This window comes from Podarcis gaigeae (genome assembly GCF_964106915.1).
Source record: "Podarcis gaigeae genome assembly, chromosome: 15".
Taxonomy (NCBI): domain Eukaryota; kingdom Metazoa; phylum Chordata; class Lepidosauria; order Squamata; family Lacertidae; genus Podarcis; species Podarcis gaigeae.
Window position 1 is genome coordinate 24,215,515 of NC_139692.1, and position 19,418 is coordinate 24,234,932.

The 19,418-nt window shown below is 45.0% G+C and overlaps 1 protein-coding gene across 9 annotated transcripts in view; it reads left to right on the top strand.

Moving 5' to 3' along the window:
- Positions 1-19,418, top strand: part of GRAMD1B (GRAM domain containing 1B) — a 212,365-nt gene that overhangs the window by 118,270 nt on the left and 74,677 nt on the right. Inside the window, exon 1 of one of the 9 annotated variants that reach the window (XM_083713964.1) lies at positions 3,225-3,383. The exons of 6 other annotated variants lie outside the window; for them this stretch is intronic. In XM_083713964.1, the coding sequence (XP_083570090.1) occupies positions 3,361-3,383 (23 nt within the window). In that variant the 5' untranslated portion in view covers positions 3,225-3,360. Of the gene's footprint in view, positions 1-3,224; positions 3,384-8,607; positions 8,767-8,821; positions 8,845-19,418 lie in introns of those variants that run through there. 2 more of the 9 variants (XM_083713958.1, XM_083713963.1) reach the window with 2 other exon arrangements.

The window sequence follows — 19,418 nt, forward strand, 5'->3', positions numbered from 1 at the left end:
TCAGCATCCCACGAAGGTGTGCAGGTTAGAAAGCAGCTCAGAGCAAGAAGTGTGGGTTTAAAATTAAAAGAACTCCCGAGGTTAGACACTGCCACACAACTGATTTGCAGCTTAATGTACTGTGCTGCGAAAACACTGCCTGTCCCTTACCAATCAGGATTTGGTTCAGAATCAATTCCACTTTAGTGATGTAATTGATTGCAGATAATTTCTCAATCAGAGAACAACCTCAGTGCTTATTAATATTGATGATGATTATAATAAATATAGTGCAGCATCAATGTGCATGGTGCTTTCAAGAGCCAAATAAGTGCTTGCCCCAATGAGGTTACATTCAATATATTTGATCCTGCATTAGCCAATAGCATGTGAGCCATCATATGTGTGTGTGTGTGTGTGTAAACCTATGCATAAGCTCCAGTTTGATCTGTTGTAATTTTCATTAAGCAGCTGTAATTCATGAAATCTTGCCACTTTCAAGTTTTAAATGGTGAAAGTCCACACAAGCACATCAGTACATGTGCCTTTAAGGTGGCACAATACTCTTTTGCATCAGAAGCCTGCTCCACAGCAAATCAAAGCAGGGCCTTCAGTGGGACAGCCCATTTTGTGGAAGAGCATCTCTGTTTTCCGGCTAGATGAAGATTGAGTATTACTGTATTTGTATTGCTTTTAAATCTGTTTTTAGTTGTTTGGCTTGCATGATTGTCATTCATAATGAAACTGATAAAAAAGGTGATTCAAATGATGATGGAAGTGGTGGTGATGACGACGATGTTCTAAAGATAACAAGAAATGGTCACTTGGCAGTATTCCATGCCCAGGACCAACTGGCCAAGCTGCTCCATTATTATCAGTGAACTCTAGCTCAGGGCGGATTTGGGTTTAGCAAGGAGGTTGATAATGGGTTTGATCTTGTGATATCAGTTAGTTGTCTCGCATAAAATGCAGTGAAATTGTTGGTGCACGCTTTGAATTTGCTAAATAGTGAGCTGAGTTTGTTAAATGTTGGGCTGCGCTAGCTCATCAGTTGTGGCAATGGGTGAGTTAGGTCTTGGCTATTTCCATGCTGGTTTTTGTTTTTGAGAGTCCAGAGCAAGCGCTCTTTCAAGCCACTTTATCTCCCGCATGTTTTCATTACCAATCCTAGGGGCGAACGTGAAACTGGTGGGGATCCACTAGAACCACCAAGATCCACCAACTATCACCAGATACAAGAGGCACATTTAGAGCTAACAAATTATGATCCCAGGGATTTGTTCTGAGTATCAAAACTGAACTGAGTTTGCAGTCCTTCTACACAAAAGTAGACTCCTGTTGCCACTCATCACCGCCACTTCTCTTCATTTCAACAGTATAATTTGAGGAGGAGCATACTGTTGTTGCCATTGTTAAGCAATGGTGAACCAGAAAGCCTTGCCAAACGTCTTCAAATCTCACCCAGAGATTAATTTATTTACTGCATTTATATCCCACCTTTTTCCTCAAAGGAGCTCAAGGTGGTGAGCATGGTTCTCTCATTTAATCCCCCCGACAATCCTGTGAGGTAGGTTAAGCTGAGAGACTGGTCCATTGTCGCCTAGTGAATTTCATGGGGGGATTTGAACCCTGGTCTCCCAGGCCCTAATCTGACACACTAACTACTACACTAAACTGGCTCTCCAACAGTAGATTTTGCTCTGCCTTCTCCCTGTCTCTGTGGACAGCAGGGACAACCTTGGCCCTTGCAGCTAATCTTCCTAGCTTTTCAGGTGGTCTACAGAAGCCTAATTCTCCCCTCCTCTTTGATTTTGTGTGTTGGGAGGGGGTTGGGAAGAGCCGTGAACCAAAAATTTCAGATAACAGTGTTTTGGGTCAGAACCTACTAGAGCCAAGTTAGAGTATTTGTGCACTGAATTGCCTGCTGGGGTCTCCACTGCACTACTCCAGACTTAGGTGATGATATAAAGCTAGCGTTTATGATATATTTTTAAAAAGAGGGTGGGAAAATAACCCCCCACCATATTTCTTTTGTTTAAACCAGGATTTCCCAAACTTGGGTCTCCAGCTGTTTTTGGACTACAATTCCCATCATCCCTGACTAGCTAGGGTCCTGCTAGCTAGGGATGATGGGAGCTGTAGTCCAACGTCAGCTGGAGACCCAAGTTTGGGAAACTCAGTTTTAAAACCTGCCTTTCCTCAGCTTTCTGAACCCCTAAGCTCAGGGGTTTGGCCTGGAGCACTTGAAGTGTGAAAAGGGCAAGAGCGTCTCTACCCGGTGCAGAGTGCCTCCCTTCCCCTTTTTGGAAATCGCAACCTTATTTCCTACATAGCCAGGACCAGGGTGCCCCATGTATGAGAGAGAGGGGGGATTTCGGCCAAGTGCCCTCGGCACCTAGGAGGCTGATCTACTGATATACTCGGGAGCTTAATAAGCATGGCTAGAATTGAAGCCTCGGAGACTTAAGAGAAACTCGATTTCTTGACAGCCGAACTCCCCGGGCCCCGAGTGCAACCGGACTCGCTTCCTAGCAAGGATGCGCATAACTCGCACCCCGCTCCTGTGCATGCCTGCTTACGGACGCCAGCCCTGCCGAGACCGCGGGGTTCCTCGGCAAGAAAACAAGGTCCAGCCTAAGCGAGGAGGCGCTCTGGGGAGTCCCCGGGCGAAGGCTGGCCCGCCCCGCGCGCCCTCCCCTCCCCTCGGCCGCTTCCATCCGCGGGACCGCGCGGCGGGCATCCTCCTCCCCCCGCAGGCTGGCCCAGCTTGGCCGGCTTTCTCTTTGGCAGGCGGCGGGCGCCTTTAAAGGGCGGGCGCAGCCGCTCGGGCCGGGCAAGTGGGCAGGCGAGGCGCGCTGCGCCGGGGTCGCATCGCATCGAGGACCCGGGAGGAGGAGGAAGGGGAGAGATTAGCTGGAGAGGGACGACCAGCAGCAGCAGCAGCAGGAAGCAGCAGCAGCAGCAGCAGCAGCAAGGGCTGGATCCGGACCCCCGGCGGGGCTTGGCGCTGCGCCGCCCCTGGGTGCCTCCCCAGCATCTGGGAGCTCGCCGCGGGCGCCTGGGCCGTTGGCGGCGGCGGCGCAGGGAGGCCATGGCATGATCTCCGCCTCGCTGGCGTGCCCGGGCTGCCCGCGCTCCGCAGAGCCGGCCCCCGGCAGCAGCAGCGAGAGCGGCGGCGGCGGAGTAGCGAGAGCAGCATCCTGGGGCGGCGGGGCGGCGCTGCCCTCCTCCTGCCGCCCGCCCGCCTTCCATGCCGGGACGGTGCGCTTCCCCGGCAGCCTGCGCCTGCCCGGCCTCTTCCACTATGTCTTGGGAGCCGCTCCGGCGTCGTCAGTGGGCAGCCAAGGACACGACGGGCACCGGCTGATCGTGACTGTACTAATGAAAGGCTTCAAGCTTGCCTGGTAAAGGAAGGAGGGAAGCAAAGGAAGCGGGTGGGCCGGGCGGTGGGTGGGCGGCGCCGGGTCGGGGGGGGGGTCGGGGATCGGGCTCCTCGGTTGGCCTTCCAGGCCACCCTCGTCCTCATCCACCTCCCCGGTGCGCTTTTTTTCTATAGGGCTGCATCACCGGAGAGGTGCTGGGAGGAGCGCACGGGAGCTGAGCATCACTGCAGGGTGTGAATGCATCCCGGGGAAGGAGGGAGAGGATCATGCAAAAGGGCTTCTCTTTGAGCAGCGGCAGCGCCTCTGCATCAACGATGCTGGTGCAGTGGCGCCTCTTGGCTCTCTCCCTCTCTCTCCAGCCTCTCCCCTTTCCTTGCCACACCTCTCTCCCCTGCCTGCCGCCTAGGTGTGCAGTTGCAGGCAGGCCCCGCCGCTCGTTTCTCTGCTGAGGGAGAGCAGTGCGGTATATTTGGAAGTGCCCTCTCCTCCCCCTTAAAAAAATAAATAAACGGGACGCTTCCGAACTTTTCTTCCTTCTATTATATTTTGTCGATTAGTAGTTTGGTGCATAGACGGCTCCTTCCCAGCCTGATCCCGGAGATGCAGGCAAGGACCGACTCCTGTGGGCGTAGCAACTTGCAGGCTTTTGAGTTACATAAAACTCTTTGTCAAGGAGAATGGAGCGAGAGATTGCACCGTCCCTAAGTGTACAGTAGGCGAGAGAGCTGGTGGTTAAAATTGCAGCATTTGTAACTCGCCTTGCTCTCTCTCTCGATCTCTCTCTCTCCGTATTGCCTGAGATGTAGCCACGACTCTCTATTTTCCTGGAGAGGAAAGATTATGTGTCGCTTGAAGCCTTGAATGCTTCTGTGCTGCACACAGGATATGTGGGATCTCTTTCCCTGTCCCATGTCCTTGTTTGAATATAGTTCAAAAATACGGAGGCGGCATAATAATTTCCATGATTGTTTCAACTTGGGCGCTAAGGGCATAGTCTCATTGCCATGCTTTCCCAGGAATTTCTTGAAGTGTTGCTGAAGGTGATGGGGTACTGTGCTTGCATTACAGACGCCCCCTAAGAACTTGTGACCATAAGCCATTGTTTGAGTTTGTTGTTATTATTGTTGTTTGCATTTACATCCCACCTTTCCTCTAAGGATCTCAAGGTGGCATTCACAATTTTAACCCCCCCCCCCATTTTATCCTCACAACAACACTGAGAGGTAGGTTAGGCTGAAAGATGGTGAGTGACCCAAGGTCATAAGTTTTGCTAGAAGAGGTTCCAATATAAAGATGCATTGAGATAATACTTAAAATTGTCTTGTGAACTAGCCTGAAATCTACGGATGAAGGACGGTACACAAATAATAATAATAATAGTAATAATAGAAGCTTATTATTTGGAGGTTGAGCGAAAGTCAACGTAGTTTGTGTGTGTTTATACACTCCAAATCCTCTTTATAAAAGGTAAAGGGCATTTATTGTGGTGCTTTCTTCAATATAGGTAATTGGTACTTGAGTAGGAGAGATGTTGACATACTCCACTGAAATAGGAATTGTTCTTTCTTCAAATAAGCAGTCATTATAGTAAGGTGGTGGCTGAAATATTGATAATCCATTTTATCGTGCCTTATAGTAATGCCTACTTGCATAAATAGTTAGAAAGCTGTTGTAGAGTGAGATACTTTCGTTTGTAGGAGGTGAAAGGAAAAAAAAATTGCTTAAAATTACTTGCAGTGGTTGTTTTTTAGAATAAACTTTAGGTTTGTATTAGTGGATCAGTCAGATTTATGTTATAGAAACCACCTTGAATTGAGCCGGGGGGGGCTGGCTTACTAGGCCTTTAAGATATTTCACATTTTTAGTTATGTGTGTGTGCAGATACAGATTGAGAAAGCTTAGTATTCAGCTGGAGCTGCACTTGCAATAACATAATGCAGACAACAGGTAGATGATATTCCAGTTACCTCTCAAACTTCCTCTTTCAAAAACCCCCACACAATTTCAGCACCGTGCTGATATGTTCTTGAATGAATGAAGTATTGGATGGGGCTGGAGTATTGCATAATAGCTTAGCAATGCTTCCTGGCAATGCTTCCGTGTTACAGTCTGTGAATAGTAAAACTAGTGTTTGCATCAGGCTTGCCTGCCCACTCATAAAAAATAATTTCTTCTTAATTATGTAACAGCGTGATTTGCTCACATTGAAACATATATTTAAAGTAATTGATGCTGCAGAATGGCTACAATCTCTCTCTCTCTCCTCCATCCCCCGCTAGATCAGAGGCTAAGAAGGATTGGGCAGGAACAGTACGTGCATGGCAGACTTTATAGATTCACACTCCGCATTCAGAAAAAAGAGAGAGTTGCTGATTGTATGTTTAGGGCAACTCTTACATCTAGTGATAAATATGCTCAGAAGATGCTAGAGGGCGCTGCCTCACTGCCGATGCCTACTCTCTAGCAAGCATTATAATTTTAGTCCTACTTGATGTTTATGTTAGGAAGGAAAGCTTGCTCTTTCTTTCTTTCTTTCTTTCTTTCTTTCTTTCTTTCTTTCTTTCTTTCTTTTTTTGTATACATTTTTTGTATACATTTTTAGTGTTTTCTGCCTCCTTGCTTTTTCCACTTTGCAGTAGAAGAAGCCATTTTTATGATCTTATTCAGTAAGGAGGCTCAGTTGTCACTCTGATTTCAGAGGATGGGAAATAGGTGATGATGGAATGCAATGCACCGGGGATTTTTCTGCACAACCTTAATGGAAAAATATATACTTTCCATGCTTGTCTTGTTTTCCAGCAACTTGGGGTGTGTGTGTGTCATTTTTGCTGAACGCTTCAAGTTATCTGAAAGTGTTATAGTGCAGCATTGATTTTTCCAGGGAGTATGCATTTTAAACTAGACTGAAAAGTTTTTTGTTTTTTGCTTTAAAAAACAACAATAAACAGATTGAGCTTGGTGGGTGTATATTATGAAAACAGAAGTGAATGTCTGCTCAACTATGAAACTGAATGATCTTGGGACAAAGTAGTGACTTAACCTACCTTGGAGAGTTGCTGTGAAGATAAAACAAGAAAACCCTTTTTATATTATGGAACTTGCAGGTGGTAATTAAGTAGAGTCTTTCCATTTTTTTTGTTTTACAAATAACTTTTACTCATTCTGTAATTCTTCTCTTGATTGAAAAGTATAAATAAGGATTGTAAAACAATGCTCCTTGCTCTGGTTTATGTAAGGTTTTTAAAAATAAAAAAGTATTTTATCCTGCTTGTATTTGCAACTCATACTGTCCGTAGCGATAGCAAACATCGCAGCCAAACAAAAAGGGTTTTGAAAGTGCCTTCTGAGATTTCTCAGCATATAAACACTCTGATGCCCCCTTTAAGTGTGGTAAAGTAGTCCACCTTTTGTAGAAGAGGAACGATCCACTTTCCATCTTTAGAATCATAGAATCGTAGACTTGGAAGGGACCACAAGGGTCATCTAGTCCAACCCCCTGCAATGCAGGAATCTTGGTCTTGTTATCCTTGGTGGCCATTTAATTCTTATTCCTGGTTCTTTGTACATGTGGGAATGTTGAAGCTGAACATTGGAAGATTTAAGACAGAGCTATAATGCTTCTGAATACCTGATTCTGGAAGCCACAGAAGGGGAGAGTGCTCTGGTGCCCGAACCCTGCTTGTAGGTGTCCAACTGGCTGGCCATTGTGAGAACAGGGTGTTGGACTAGATGGGCCATTGGCCTGATCCAGCAGGCTATTCTTACTTGTGGGGTGGGTTACTACATGGGACTGCTAAAACAATTTACTAAATCTTTACAGCATTTTTTATCTCATGGTGTTAGAAATCTGCTGTTGGTTATATTCCTTGTAATGTTGGTTGTTCATTTGACTGCATAGGATTTTGTGAATGGCAAATGTTGTGAACCACCCTGATATCTATGGGTATAGGGTGGTATTCAGATTTCGTTGTCATCATCATCATCATGATGGAACCCCCAAGTCCCTGCTTGAAAATAATAGCAATAGATTTGGAATTTGATGGATTGCGCTGTTGAGGTATCCACAGATAGTAATCATCGTTTTATCCACAAGGAACTTGGATTCCAGCTACCAGCTAATTTTATTTATTTAAAATGCTTATTCCACAATGGGTGGTGCTGTGGGTTAAACCACAGAGCCTAGGACTTGCCGATCAGAAGGTTGGCGGTTTGAATCACCGCAACGCGGTGAGCTCCCATTGTTCGGTCCCAGCTCCTGCCAACCTAGCAGTTCAAAAGCACAAAGTGCAAGTAGATAAATAGGTACCACTCCAGCGGGAAGGTAAATGGCATTTCCATGCGCTGCTCTGGTTCACCAGAAGCGGCTTAGTCATGTTGGCTACATGACCTCCGGAAGCTGTACGCCAGCTCCCTTGGCCAATAAAGCGAGATGAGCACCGCAACCCCAGAGTCGGTCATGACTGGACCTAATGATCAGGAGTCCCTTTACCTTTACCTTATACTCCAAGTTTTGTTTGATCATTTGAAAACCATTGGTACAAATCTTTAGGGACGGGAATCTCATGGGAAGAATACCTTTGGTTTTGCGTAGTTGGGAAAGGGTTAAATTAAATATTAGATTTCAGGTCTCTTCTGCTAGTCACGATGCTAACTCCTGGCTTTCTTTAGCACAACTGATGTGTGTGAATCATGATTCAGTATCCAGAATGTAATTAGATCTTTTATATTTATACATAGTTTTAATTCTATTAATGTTTAATTGTTTCTTAGTGGTCCTTCCCTACGTTTTCAGCTGTTCTTGTTTTATCTGTAAGCCTCCTTGAAACCCCGTCAATAGTAATAATCATAGAATTTTGGGAGAAAAGGTTGAGGAGCTCATATTGAAATTAGACCTTAACTCTCTGTAATTATATCACTGCTGGCAGGTGTTGTGTTTGAGTGTTTTGGGTAAGCATTATTAGCAGCAAGGGTAAATTGTACTGTACATTAGGTAACAATAACCTTCTTGGGGGAGGCAGTGAATTCCTCCTTGAGAAAACTGACAGCTCAGCACTTCAGCTTTTCGGTTATTTGACGGATGTGATTGACCTTTCCTGTGCAAGGAATCTTGTGGGAAGCGTAGCCCAAGTGGCTGCTGAGGGTTCCTTTCTGTTTGTGGAGAGTAAGGCTCCTTTCAGTTGGACTGTGGCAGTTGGAGCTCAGGTAAGGCTCTCCTTTCAGCCATGAGGTTTCGCTTTCCATCACCTTTTAAACAAAACAGTGACCAATGTCGTTGATTGTCCCCAAAACACTTCTTGATGCCATGTCCATGACGTAAAGAGGCCGAACGTTATCCAGTTGCCAAACTTGCTTGATGTACTGAGCTCATATTATCCAAGATAATCTTTTGAGGCTCTTAACACAGGTGGGTAAGTACCTGGTGGAAAGATCCTTTCTGTATGTGGAATGCCTTGGGCCATCACTATGAGCGATCAGGTGCCAGGTAAGGCATTTGAAATCCGGACATTGATTCTACTTCTTCTTACATAGTTCCTTTAACTTTATTGCTGTGACGGACCTCAAAAGCAGAAAGCTGAAAAGCGGCATTTCAAGCTTTAAACCCAATGAACACTGTGTTAATTCAGTAGTTCTCAACTTTTTTCAGTCCACACAGCCTGCTTGGTTCCATACGCTCATCCCCTGTGCCCCCCCCTACTGTACATAGCTGTCAACTTTTCCCTTTTCTTGCGAGGAATCCTATTCAGAATAAGGGAATTTCCCTTAAAAAAAGGAAAACATTGAGAGCTATGCTACAGTATGAAAAGCATTATTTGGAATAGTTGTTTGAACAATCCACTAAGGAAGATAATAGCACAATAAAATTCAGAACGGTAACAATTAATTGTGCATTTATTCAAAATTCAATTAAAACTATTTACAAAAATCAATTCCACAAAACTGATGAACTTTATCCAGTGATACAAGCTTTTCAAAGTCCAGTAGTCATTTATACGTCCAGCAGCCAACTGCCACCCATTTTGCACCTATTGGCCAGGCTGGTGTCCGACATCTCCACCATCTAGAGATCCATGCCTAGGCATCATTGGAACTTGAATGTTTTCACACACTCATACCACATCCTGTAGGATTTTATCAGTTATATTTTATCTGCACAACCAGAATGAATTTCAGGAACCAAAATGCTTTTTCCGTGCAGGAGCAATGAACAACGCTATAGCTAATTGTTGAAGCTTGTCTTCACTTACCCAATCCTACTGTCCTGCTCACAGTTGTGAAGAATATTCTTAAATTATTATGAATGATCCGTATCACCATTAAGAAAAAAGAGGTAGGAATAGGCTATTATATATGTGGACTGTTCCTGGAGGAAGTGACTTTTCTTATTTAACTTCTCAAAGTCCTAGTTCAAGGTTGTCATATGAACTAGGCAGATGTGTAACTGATAATCAATCACTGTTAGTGCATTGTTTGAAAAATAGGACTTCAGAGCTGTTTTGCACCAAAATGGCAACTAGACATTCCATTTTGGCAACTGTAACCTTGATTAAAGGAGACAGTTGGCCCCTAGCTTATACAGTTGTACCTTGGAAGTCGAATGGAATTCATTCTGGAAGTCCGTTCGACTTCCAAAGCATTTGAAAACCAAAGCACAGCTTCTGATTGGCTGCAGGAAGCTCCTGCAGCCAATCGGAAGCCGGGGAAGCCTCATCGAACGTTTGGCTTCTGAAAGAAAGTTCGAAAACCGGAACTGTCATTTCTGGGTTTCAATCATTCGGGAGCCAAAATGTTTGAGAACTAGGCTGTTCGAAAACCAAGGTACGACTGTATATCTGAGTTTCTAACTGCCCCCCAGGGAGTGGTAACACCTTCTTTGAGAACCACCTTGTGTTAATTTGAGAGCCTGGGAAAACACTTAGGAACATGAGTGGACATCAGGTGACTCTTCAGATGTTGAACTACAACTCCCATCATTGACACTGGTCAAGCTGGTGAGGGATGATGGGAGCTAGGGCCACAGGTTCCTCATCCCTGATTTCCAGTGGGGTTGAGGTAGGGTTTAGTAGGCAAAAAAGCACCATGGAAAGCTCCAAGCAAGGAACTCACTTCAGTACTAGCTGGAGGTGGACTTGAGGCCTTATGGGTCCTTCCAACCACTTAAAGCTCCAGCTCCCATATGAACAGGAGCAAACTGGACATGGGGGAAGGTGCTTTGACTCAGCTCCCAAAGGCTCCAGGACTGCTAGGTTTAGGATCAGTATCAGGATCCGGGCCTAGTTCTTCAGCTCAGTAACCCCAGTCTCATCCAGCTCATGCTCTTCTGAACTTGGAGCCTGACCTGCTAACTCTTCTAGGAATATATATTTCTTATGAAGTCGCATTTTCTGGAAGGGAGATTTAAGAAAATTGCCAGAGATCAGCCCTTTTGGCATATGTGGTAGCCCCTGGGTAGAGGACGCCGTACATTATATGCAAGCTGTATAAAACAGATATTTAGACAAATCTTCAGCAGTGGTTGCTGACCTCAATTATTCACATAATATTAAATATCTGTTGTTTGGTTTGGACAGGTCTGTAATGTTTATTACACTGAAATTTGCAGTGAAGGCTGCTTAACTTAGTCAATGCCATATGGCTTCTCTCAAGATTTTAGATGCATAAACGTGTTTTATTTGTTGTATAGGGTGAGTTTTTATTTTTATGCATAATCCTTGCATACGGTTTATGTCCATATGGTTCTGTTTGGCTGCAATTAGCATTTGGTTGCCCTGTTAATAAATTTGGTTTGAATTTGATGTTTGTCATGTGTGCTAAGGTGGCATCCCAAGAGAATAAAATCACTTCTGTTTTGGATTCTGAAGGGCCAGATTTAGTGAGTGTGGCATCCTTTTATAAAAGGATGATAATGTATGCAGAGCCTGAAGTGCGTGTGATGTGCATGTAATATATGCATATTAGAGGTCAGCTCAGAGATATAAATCTGCACAGTCAGGTTCCCAGTCACAAAGAAGAGGCTACATTAATCTCTGTGTGCATAGATGCTCCTTTCATCCTTCATGGAGAGTGTGAGGAGGCTGAGGTCATGGACAAGGTCCACAGGCATGATCCCAGCCTCTTCTCGACTCCTTCAGTAGACACATGATTGAAGGTACAGAAGGGGATTCTTGCACCCCACCCCTCTTCTTCCCTCATGGTATGTTTTAAAGTAGCCTATTCATATAGTTCAGGCATAGGCAAACACAGCCCTCCAGATGTTTTGAGACTACAATTCCCATCATCCCTGACCACTGGTCCTGTTAACTAGGGATGATGGGAGTTGTAGTCCCAAAACATCTGGAGGGCCGAGTTTGCCTATGCCTGATATAGTTTATTTTATTTGTGGCATTTATAAACCACCTTTTCTCCAAGGCACTCAAGGTGGTGAGTATGGTTCTTCCCCTCATTTAATCCACACAACAACCCTGTCAGGCAGGTTAGACTGAGAGGTAGTGACTGGTCCAAAGTCACATAGTGAGCTTTTTGGTTGAGTGTGGATCTGAACTCTGGTCTCATAGGTCACTCTAACCCAGTGCTTTTCAAACTTGGGTCCCCAGCTGTTGTTGGACTACAACTCCCATTATCCCTGACCACTGTTCCTGCTAGGTAGGAATGATGGGAGTTGTGGTCCAACAACAGCTGGGGACCCAAGTTTGAGAAACACTGCTGTTATCAATACACCACACTGACTTAACTAATGCACTTAAAAGTTCTTTAGCACTTGTTAGTTCCTATGCCGGTCCTATTTCCTGAAGAGCTGAAATGGGAAAGGTAGAGGAATATGGTGGTTTGTGTTTTTATAAAACAATTATATATCAATAGTAGCTTCCCAGTTATTTTACTGTTTGACTGTATGCTACAGGAATGAGTTCCGCTGTTCTCTTCCCTTGGGAACCTTTTGCCACTGCATATAGACTGCTTGCTTGTACTTCAGGAAATGGTGCCCAAGAGCTATTATGGGATCCCCACTTGGCGTATTTAGGGAACTAATATGCTCCCTTTTTGCCAAGGCAGCTTACAGTTTTACAGTTCACTCATCCGCTCACTAGCAGATAAAAATAAAAGACAAACGACCCACTCTCCCAGCCCCCCATCTTCCTTCTGACAGGGCAGTTGGTGTCCGTTGGCCCTATGGGGGAAGGACAGGACAGTCTGACAGGCCCAGGCCCTGATGGTGTCTCTTCCTGCCCCCTTGCGCTCTTCCTTCACTGGGCATGAACCTCTGCTGTGTATGGGGTGGGGAAGCAAGATATGTACCCCTATTCATCAACCGTTTGTGAAATGAGTCTTAATCTAGCATTGTTAGTCTTTGCTTATGTTTCAGTCAATGAGCACTGAAAAGGCCTTGCTACCCCAGCAAATAAATAATGTAGGAAGATAATTATTAGTGTTGCATTCCAGCGATGCTGGTGTGCTGCAAGCATCGTAATGTTCTGGTGTTTGGGGCTGATAGGGCAACCCCTAAACGTGAACTGGTGTGTCTGCTAGCAGTTTTGGGGTGACTTTGCAGCAGTGATTGAGCTTTGCCGTCATTTCCAGGTGTCGAATTGGTTCAGTAAAGTGTAGGGGATCTTGGCAGAGAGTTTCCCTCCCATTCAGGCCCCTTGCTTTCTCTTCTGCCCACTTTTCATACGTGTGAGCATTATTTCAGCTGATGAGTGAATTCTCACCGCTTGTAGCTGTTCAAAACTGCACCACAAGCTTTGATCAAATGGCGCTCCCAGAGCTGTTCAGCCATGCAGAGGGAATTCTTGCAGCTCTCATGCAAGTGGCCCTTAAACAAAGATGTCACGGGACTTCTAGTTAGGAAGATTGTGTTATCGCCTCCTTCCTGATGCAGTGAATGGTCAATATGCTTAGCTTGTGTACATTTTCAGCTTTGCGCGGAACTGTACCTCTTGCAGTTCATGGCCATTCAGTCCTGCTGTATCCATATACACACAAACTTGATGGAGCAAGTTCTGGTGGTCCAAGATAAGTGTATAAAAGAGGCACAAATCCTCTCCTACAGGGAATTGGTGGTGGAACAAATAAGAACATAAGAAGAGCCTGCTGGATCAGGCCAGTGGCCCATCTAGTCCAGCATCCTGTTCTCACAGTGGCCAACCAGATGTCTTTGGGAACCCCCCAAGCAGGACCCAAGCACAAGAACACTCTCCCCTTCTGTGGTTTACTAGTGATATTCAGAAGCATTAATGGATGGATGGCGGCTAACAGATTGAAGTTGAAGTACAAGACAGAAGTACTGTGTTTGGGGGACAGGAGGCGGGTGGGTGTGGAGGACTCCCTGGTCCTGAATGGGGTAACTGTGCCCCTGAAGGACCAGGAGCTGTCCATGGAGGCGCAGGTCAATTCTGTGTCCAGGGCAGCTGTTTACCAGCTCCATTTGGTATGCAGGCTGAGACCCTACCTGCCTGCGGACTGTCTCGCCAGAGTGGTGCATGGTCTGGTTATCTTCCGCTTGGACTACTGCAATGCGCTCTACGTGGGGCTACCTTTGAAGGTGACCTGGAAAATACAACTAATCCAGAATGCGGCAGCTAGACTGGTGACTGGGAGCGGCCGCCAAGACCACATAACACTGGTCTTGAAAGACCTACATTGGCTCCCAGTACGTTTCTGAGCACAATTCAAAGTGTTGGTGCTGACCTTTAAAGCCCTAAATGGCCTTGACCCAGTATACCTGAAGGAGCATCTCCACCCCCATCATTCTACCCGGACACTGAGGTCCAGCGCCGAGGGCCTTCTAGTGGTTCCCTCGCTTCGAGAAGGCAAGTTACAGGGAACCAGGCAGAGGGCCTTCTCGGTAGTGGCGCCCTCCCTGTGGAACACCCTCCTACCAGATGTCAAAGAGAACAACAACTACCAGACTTTTAGAAGACATCTGAAGGAAGCCCTGTTTAGGAAAGCTTTTAATGTTTGATGTATTACGGTATTTTAATATTTTGTTGGCAGCCACCCAGAGTGGCTGGGGAAGCCCAGCCAGATGGGCGAGGTATAAATAATAAATAATAATAATAATAATAATAATAATAATAATAATAATAATAATAATTATTGCATCTGATTCTGGAGGTAGAGCATAGCCACCGTGGCTCTTTGCCATTAATAGCCTTCTCCATAAATTTGTGCAGTCCTCTTTTAAACCCACCCATGTTGGTGGCCAGCATTGCCTCCTGTGGGTGTGAGTTCCATAGTTGAACTATGTGCTATGTGCATAAGGACTTTCATTTACCTTTCGCAAACCTCCTAACATTCAGGTTCACTGGATGCCCAGGAGTTCTGGTGTTACTAGAGAGGGAGAGACGGTTTTGTCTGTCCTCTTTCTCCATACCATGCATAATTTTGGTCATGTCACCCCTCAAGTCGCCTTTATTTTTTTTTAATGATTTTTATTAAATTTTCCACTTTTATCATAATCACATTTTGTTACACAGTTCTATAACTTAAAACATTACTCTATAAGAGCATTGACCTCCTTCCCTCCCTCTTTCTGACTTCCACACACCTTTCTATATTCTCCGCATTTCTATAATCACATGTTTACCTTCTATCTTATTATAATATTTCATCTTGTTATCGGTAAATCAATTCCTTATGTTTACATTACCAAACATTTCAGTTCAAACCTACAAACGTTTTCAGGTGTTTACAAATTTCTTTCATATAAAGTATAAATTTGTTCCAGTCCTTTTGAAACCGTTCATCACACTGATTCCGGATCTTTCCCGTCAACTTGGCCATCTCTACGTACTTCACCATCTTAACCTGCCAATCCTCCAGTGTTGGGAGCTCTGCTGTTTCCATTTTTGAGCCAGGAGTATCCTTGCAGCCTTTAATCTAAAAATCCCACATGCTGCAACCTTTCCTCATAGGAAAAAAACAGGAGGGAAAATGTTTATATCCATGGTGAAAATGTTTGAGGGTCGGCAGCAATGCAGGACGGATCTTTGCTGCCGGAGCCAGATTTTTGGTGTTCGTGAGAAGAGAGGCCAACATTATTTTTACTAGGCCCGCTGAATTTGTGCAGCCACATGCAGCTTTGTCCCCAGAGGAGAAAACAAATAAACATGGTCTTGCAGTGTAAAGGCTGCTGAACCAGAAAATGCTGAGCAAATAACTCACAGCGCACCCCTAGAATGGTCCAAGTAGAAATTGGAAGCTCAAAACAAGCAGAGAGAACACTCGGCTTTCATTAAAACAGTTCAGGGCTCGCTTAAATGTTGCATCAGCAATCTGCCACCACTTTGGCCCCATCAATGCACAGATTTTCCCCATGCAGTGATTTGTTAGGTTCACATGGCAGTGCTGTTTTCCTGATTATGCCCCCTTGTGGTGAGATGAATGGCAATCAGGCACATTTTCTACATCCTGTGAGTTGTGCCTGAGCATGGAATAAACAAATGTGAATTGAAATTGAAAGGGCAGAGCTTTAGTAGGAGGAGATTCCCCACTAGTCCTACCAGTAAATTCAAGCTTCCCTCCCACTGAAAGGTCCTTTCCACTTTGCACTGCTTTTTTCTTCATCATGAGCGCATGAGTCCCTTTGTCATCACGTGCCCCTTCTCAGTAAATGCATTACCACCATCCCTCCCCGCATGTATTGTCCAGAGAACCGCAGAGCGGACATGCTAAAACAAAGTGCAAGAATTCCCATTGAAAACAATGAGACCTTATCTGAAATAATGGGAGCTGTGAAGGTCAGTTCAGATGACAAGGCTCTATTGAAACAAATGCAGTGCTTGAATGTTAAATGTGATGAAAAGTTGGTGAGATATTAACTGCCCACTTGAATAACTTTTCGTCTTGGAATAGAAAGTGGAGAGAAAAGAGTCTGAAAAATATTCTCATGGCCAGGCTTTTGCATTGTTTGTGGTGCTAGAGGGGATTCATTTATATTTTTTTGTAGTGGGGTAGGTGGGAGAGTGATGGCAATGAATAAGGGAGTGCTTTGAAGAGAAGGGTGATGAGAAGGAGTGTGTATGACCATGCTCCTGCCATACATTTAAAGTACTGTGATACCACTTTGAGCAGCCATGGTTTCCCCCAAAGAATCCTGGGAACTGTAATTTGTTAAGGGTGCTGAGAGTTGTTGGGAGGCTCTTATTCCTCTCCCAGAGCTACAGACTATCCCTCTTTATAGGGAACTCTGGGAATTGCAGCTGTGTGAGGGGAATAAGGGGACTCGGCTAGATTGGTGTAGAAAAAGCAATTTATATGTGTTGTGTATGTGATAAAACATTGTGCCACCAGATGGCGCTGTGGAATCCTGTTTTCCCCTACTGGATTTCCCTGTTTAAATTTACAACGGGCTTAACTGAAACGCTTCTTTGATGTGTCAAGATCCAGCCAGGGTCTCCTAACAACCCACAGCACCCTTAACAAACTGTGGCTCCCATAATTCTTTGGGGGAAGCCATGGCCGTTTAAAGTGGTATCATAGGGCTTAAACATATGGTGTGAATGTGCCCTTCTGTTTTGGGGATCTGCAGGTTGGGGTGCATTCCTCGAATCCTTTGCCAGCCCCCTTGTTTCCTAGCCTACCAATTACAAAGCGATCCAGAATGTCTGTAACTTCCTGCCCTCCTGCAAACAGCTCTTCTTGCAATGTGATGAAATGTCAGCAGCAATGAGATTTGCCTTCAATGCAAGACTCAGTCAGAGTGCAAGAAGCCTGCACCTTTGTACACTCTTCTTGTATAGGCTTCAGTCTGAGGCCACAACCTCCCCATGCATGTAAAGTGCTGTGGTGCCACAGTCCTGATTTCCCCCAAAGAATTCTGGGAGCTGTCATTTGCTAAGGATGCTGAGAGTTCTTGGGGACCCTCATTCCTCTTCCAGAGCTGCCGCTTCCAGAGTGGTTTGGCAATCTGTGCCTCTTCACAGAGAATTCTTGCAAGCTTTCACCCATCTTCAGTGTGGGTAGCAGCAAGGGTAATGCAGGCATCAAATCCCACACAGGACTTGGCTTTTATAACAAAGCTGATGAGCTGCAAATGCGGTGTAGACATTCAAGGCTTCGTGGTTCTTTTTCTTCTTCTCCTCCTTCCTTGGGAGTAAAGAGTGGGCAAACAGAATGTCATAGGGAGAGTGCTCTGAGCCACTGAAGAGCAGAAATTTGCTCCCTAACATTCATGAGTGGATAGAAGAATGCATGGTTGGCTTTGCATGCAGTGGCTGAGCTTACTGTTTTTAGCAGAATGCAAATCTAGCCATCAAGAATTTGGCTAGACACTTGTGCTCAACTTTGGGGGCGAGTGGGGAGGCCCTTGCACTTGTTGTGTACATTACAGCAGCATCCATTTAAGACCAGTGCCTTAATCACTTTCCTCAACTGATGTGCTCTTTCTACTTGTGGAGTAGAAATACACTTGCCTTCAGAATGCTCTGCTTGCTCAGCACAGATCTACCTTAGATCTACCGCTGTTGCTGGTAATCTACAGAGATTCCTGCCTGTGAATCTGTGGTGGTGGCTGGTGCCTCTTTGGGCTGTTAGGGTGAAGGCCAGGGCAGTGAATCGGGAGTTAGAAAGTCAGGAGTGGCAGGGTTAACCTGTGACGGGACCTTTTAAATTGTGGTTCCCTGGTTGTGGAATGCCCTCCCCGGTGAGGTGCACCTGTCTCCATCCTTATTAGCCTCCAGGAGGAAAACACCCCTGTTTACCCAGGCATTTGGTAGCTGAAGGATACTGCTCCTGGCAATCCCGTGCTCACTGGACAGAAGAATAATTTCAATTGCAATTGCATTTTGATGCTTTTTATGGTATTTTTGTTTTTTAGAGTGTCTATTTTAGAATTCATTTGTTTTTAAATTGTGTATCCGTTTGGCACCCTAGGCACCTTGGAGAGGAAGGAAGGCCTATAAATAAAATAAATAACAATAGGCAGAGCAATAAATTGACATTTTCATTAATCATGTCAGCACTTACCGGCTTGCATCTCTCAATTCTGAGATCCCTCTTCCACCTTCTTCCTTTTCCTATGTCCTTTCTTCTCTTTCAGCTCTTTCTCTTCCCTGTTTCCCTCAGCTACAGTGCCCAGAGTTCCCTGCGAAGAGAGGAATTGGTTGTTATACCATTCTGGGAATTGTAGCTCTGGGAAGGCAATTCTCAGCACACCTCTCAGCAACTCTCAGCACACTTAACAAACTACAGGTCCCAGGATTCTTTGGGGTGGGGGTGGGATAATGACTATTGAAAGTGTTATCATAGTGCTTGGGGTACGTAATATGAATGTAACCTAAGTCCTTACTTAGAAGCCGGAAAAGGGTAATGGGAAGTTATGAGTTGTAGCCAACTCAATTCCACTCAGAGTAGATCCATCGAAATTAGTATGAGTAATGCCCATGGGCCTAAGCTCTGGTTGCAACTCTCTCAAGTGCATCACTAAAAGGTGGATTCTGTTCAGCATCCAAAATACTTCAAGAGGCCAAGTCTGAGCTGACTGAAGGAATGACAGGATGTTCTACCATTTTTTTGTGATTATCGCTGGACAAATAGCAAGGGTTAATGAAAAGCCCATATTGTATAGAATCAAGTGTGTTTTAAAGGGACAGTTGGTGCATTTTCTCCCCTTCACTGGGCAGCTGGTTTCGATGCTAGAAAAGGCAGCATGATCGAAAGAGACAATTGCCATATAGCCCTGCAGAGCCATTATCAGACTGAGAAATCTTCCCATCTCCTTACTTTTCAGAATACAAATGCGGCAACAAAGCAATATATTTTAGGCTGGATTGATAATCTGTATGTGTTTGTTTCTCCTTTATGGGGTCAGAAGGATTAGGCAGATGGAAATAGTACTACTTCAGTTCTCAGGGAAATACCTATAGCCTGACAGAGAAAGCACCATGCATGCAGGTCGAGAGCACGCATCCATGTTGGCATTTGCAGCAGTTTTTCAGCAGTGCCAGAAACACTTGTTGTGCTTGCCAGGAGCACAGATGCAAAAAATAAATAAATGGATATTTGTGTTCATCCAGTGAATATTCTCCACCAGAACAGAAAACAGAAACATGTGAAGCAGCT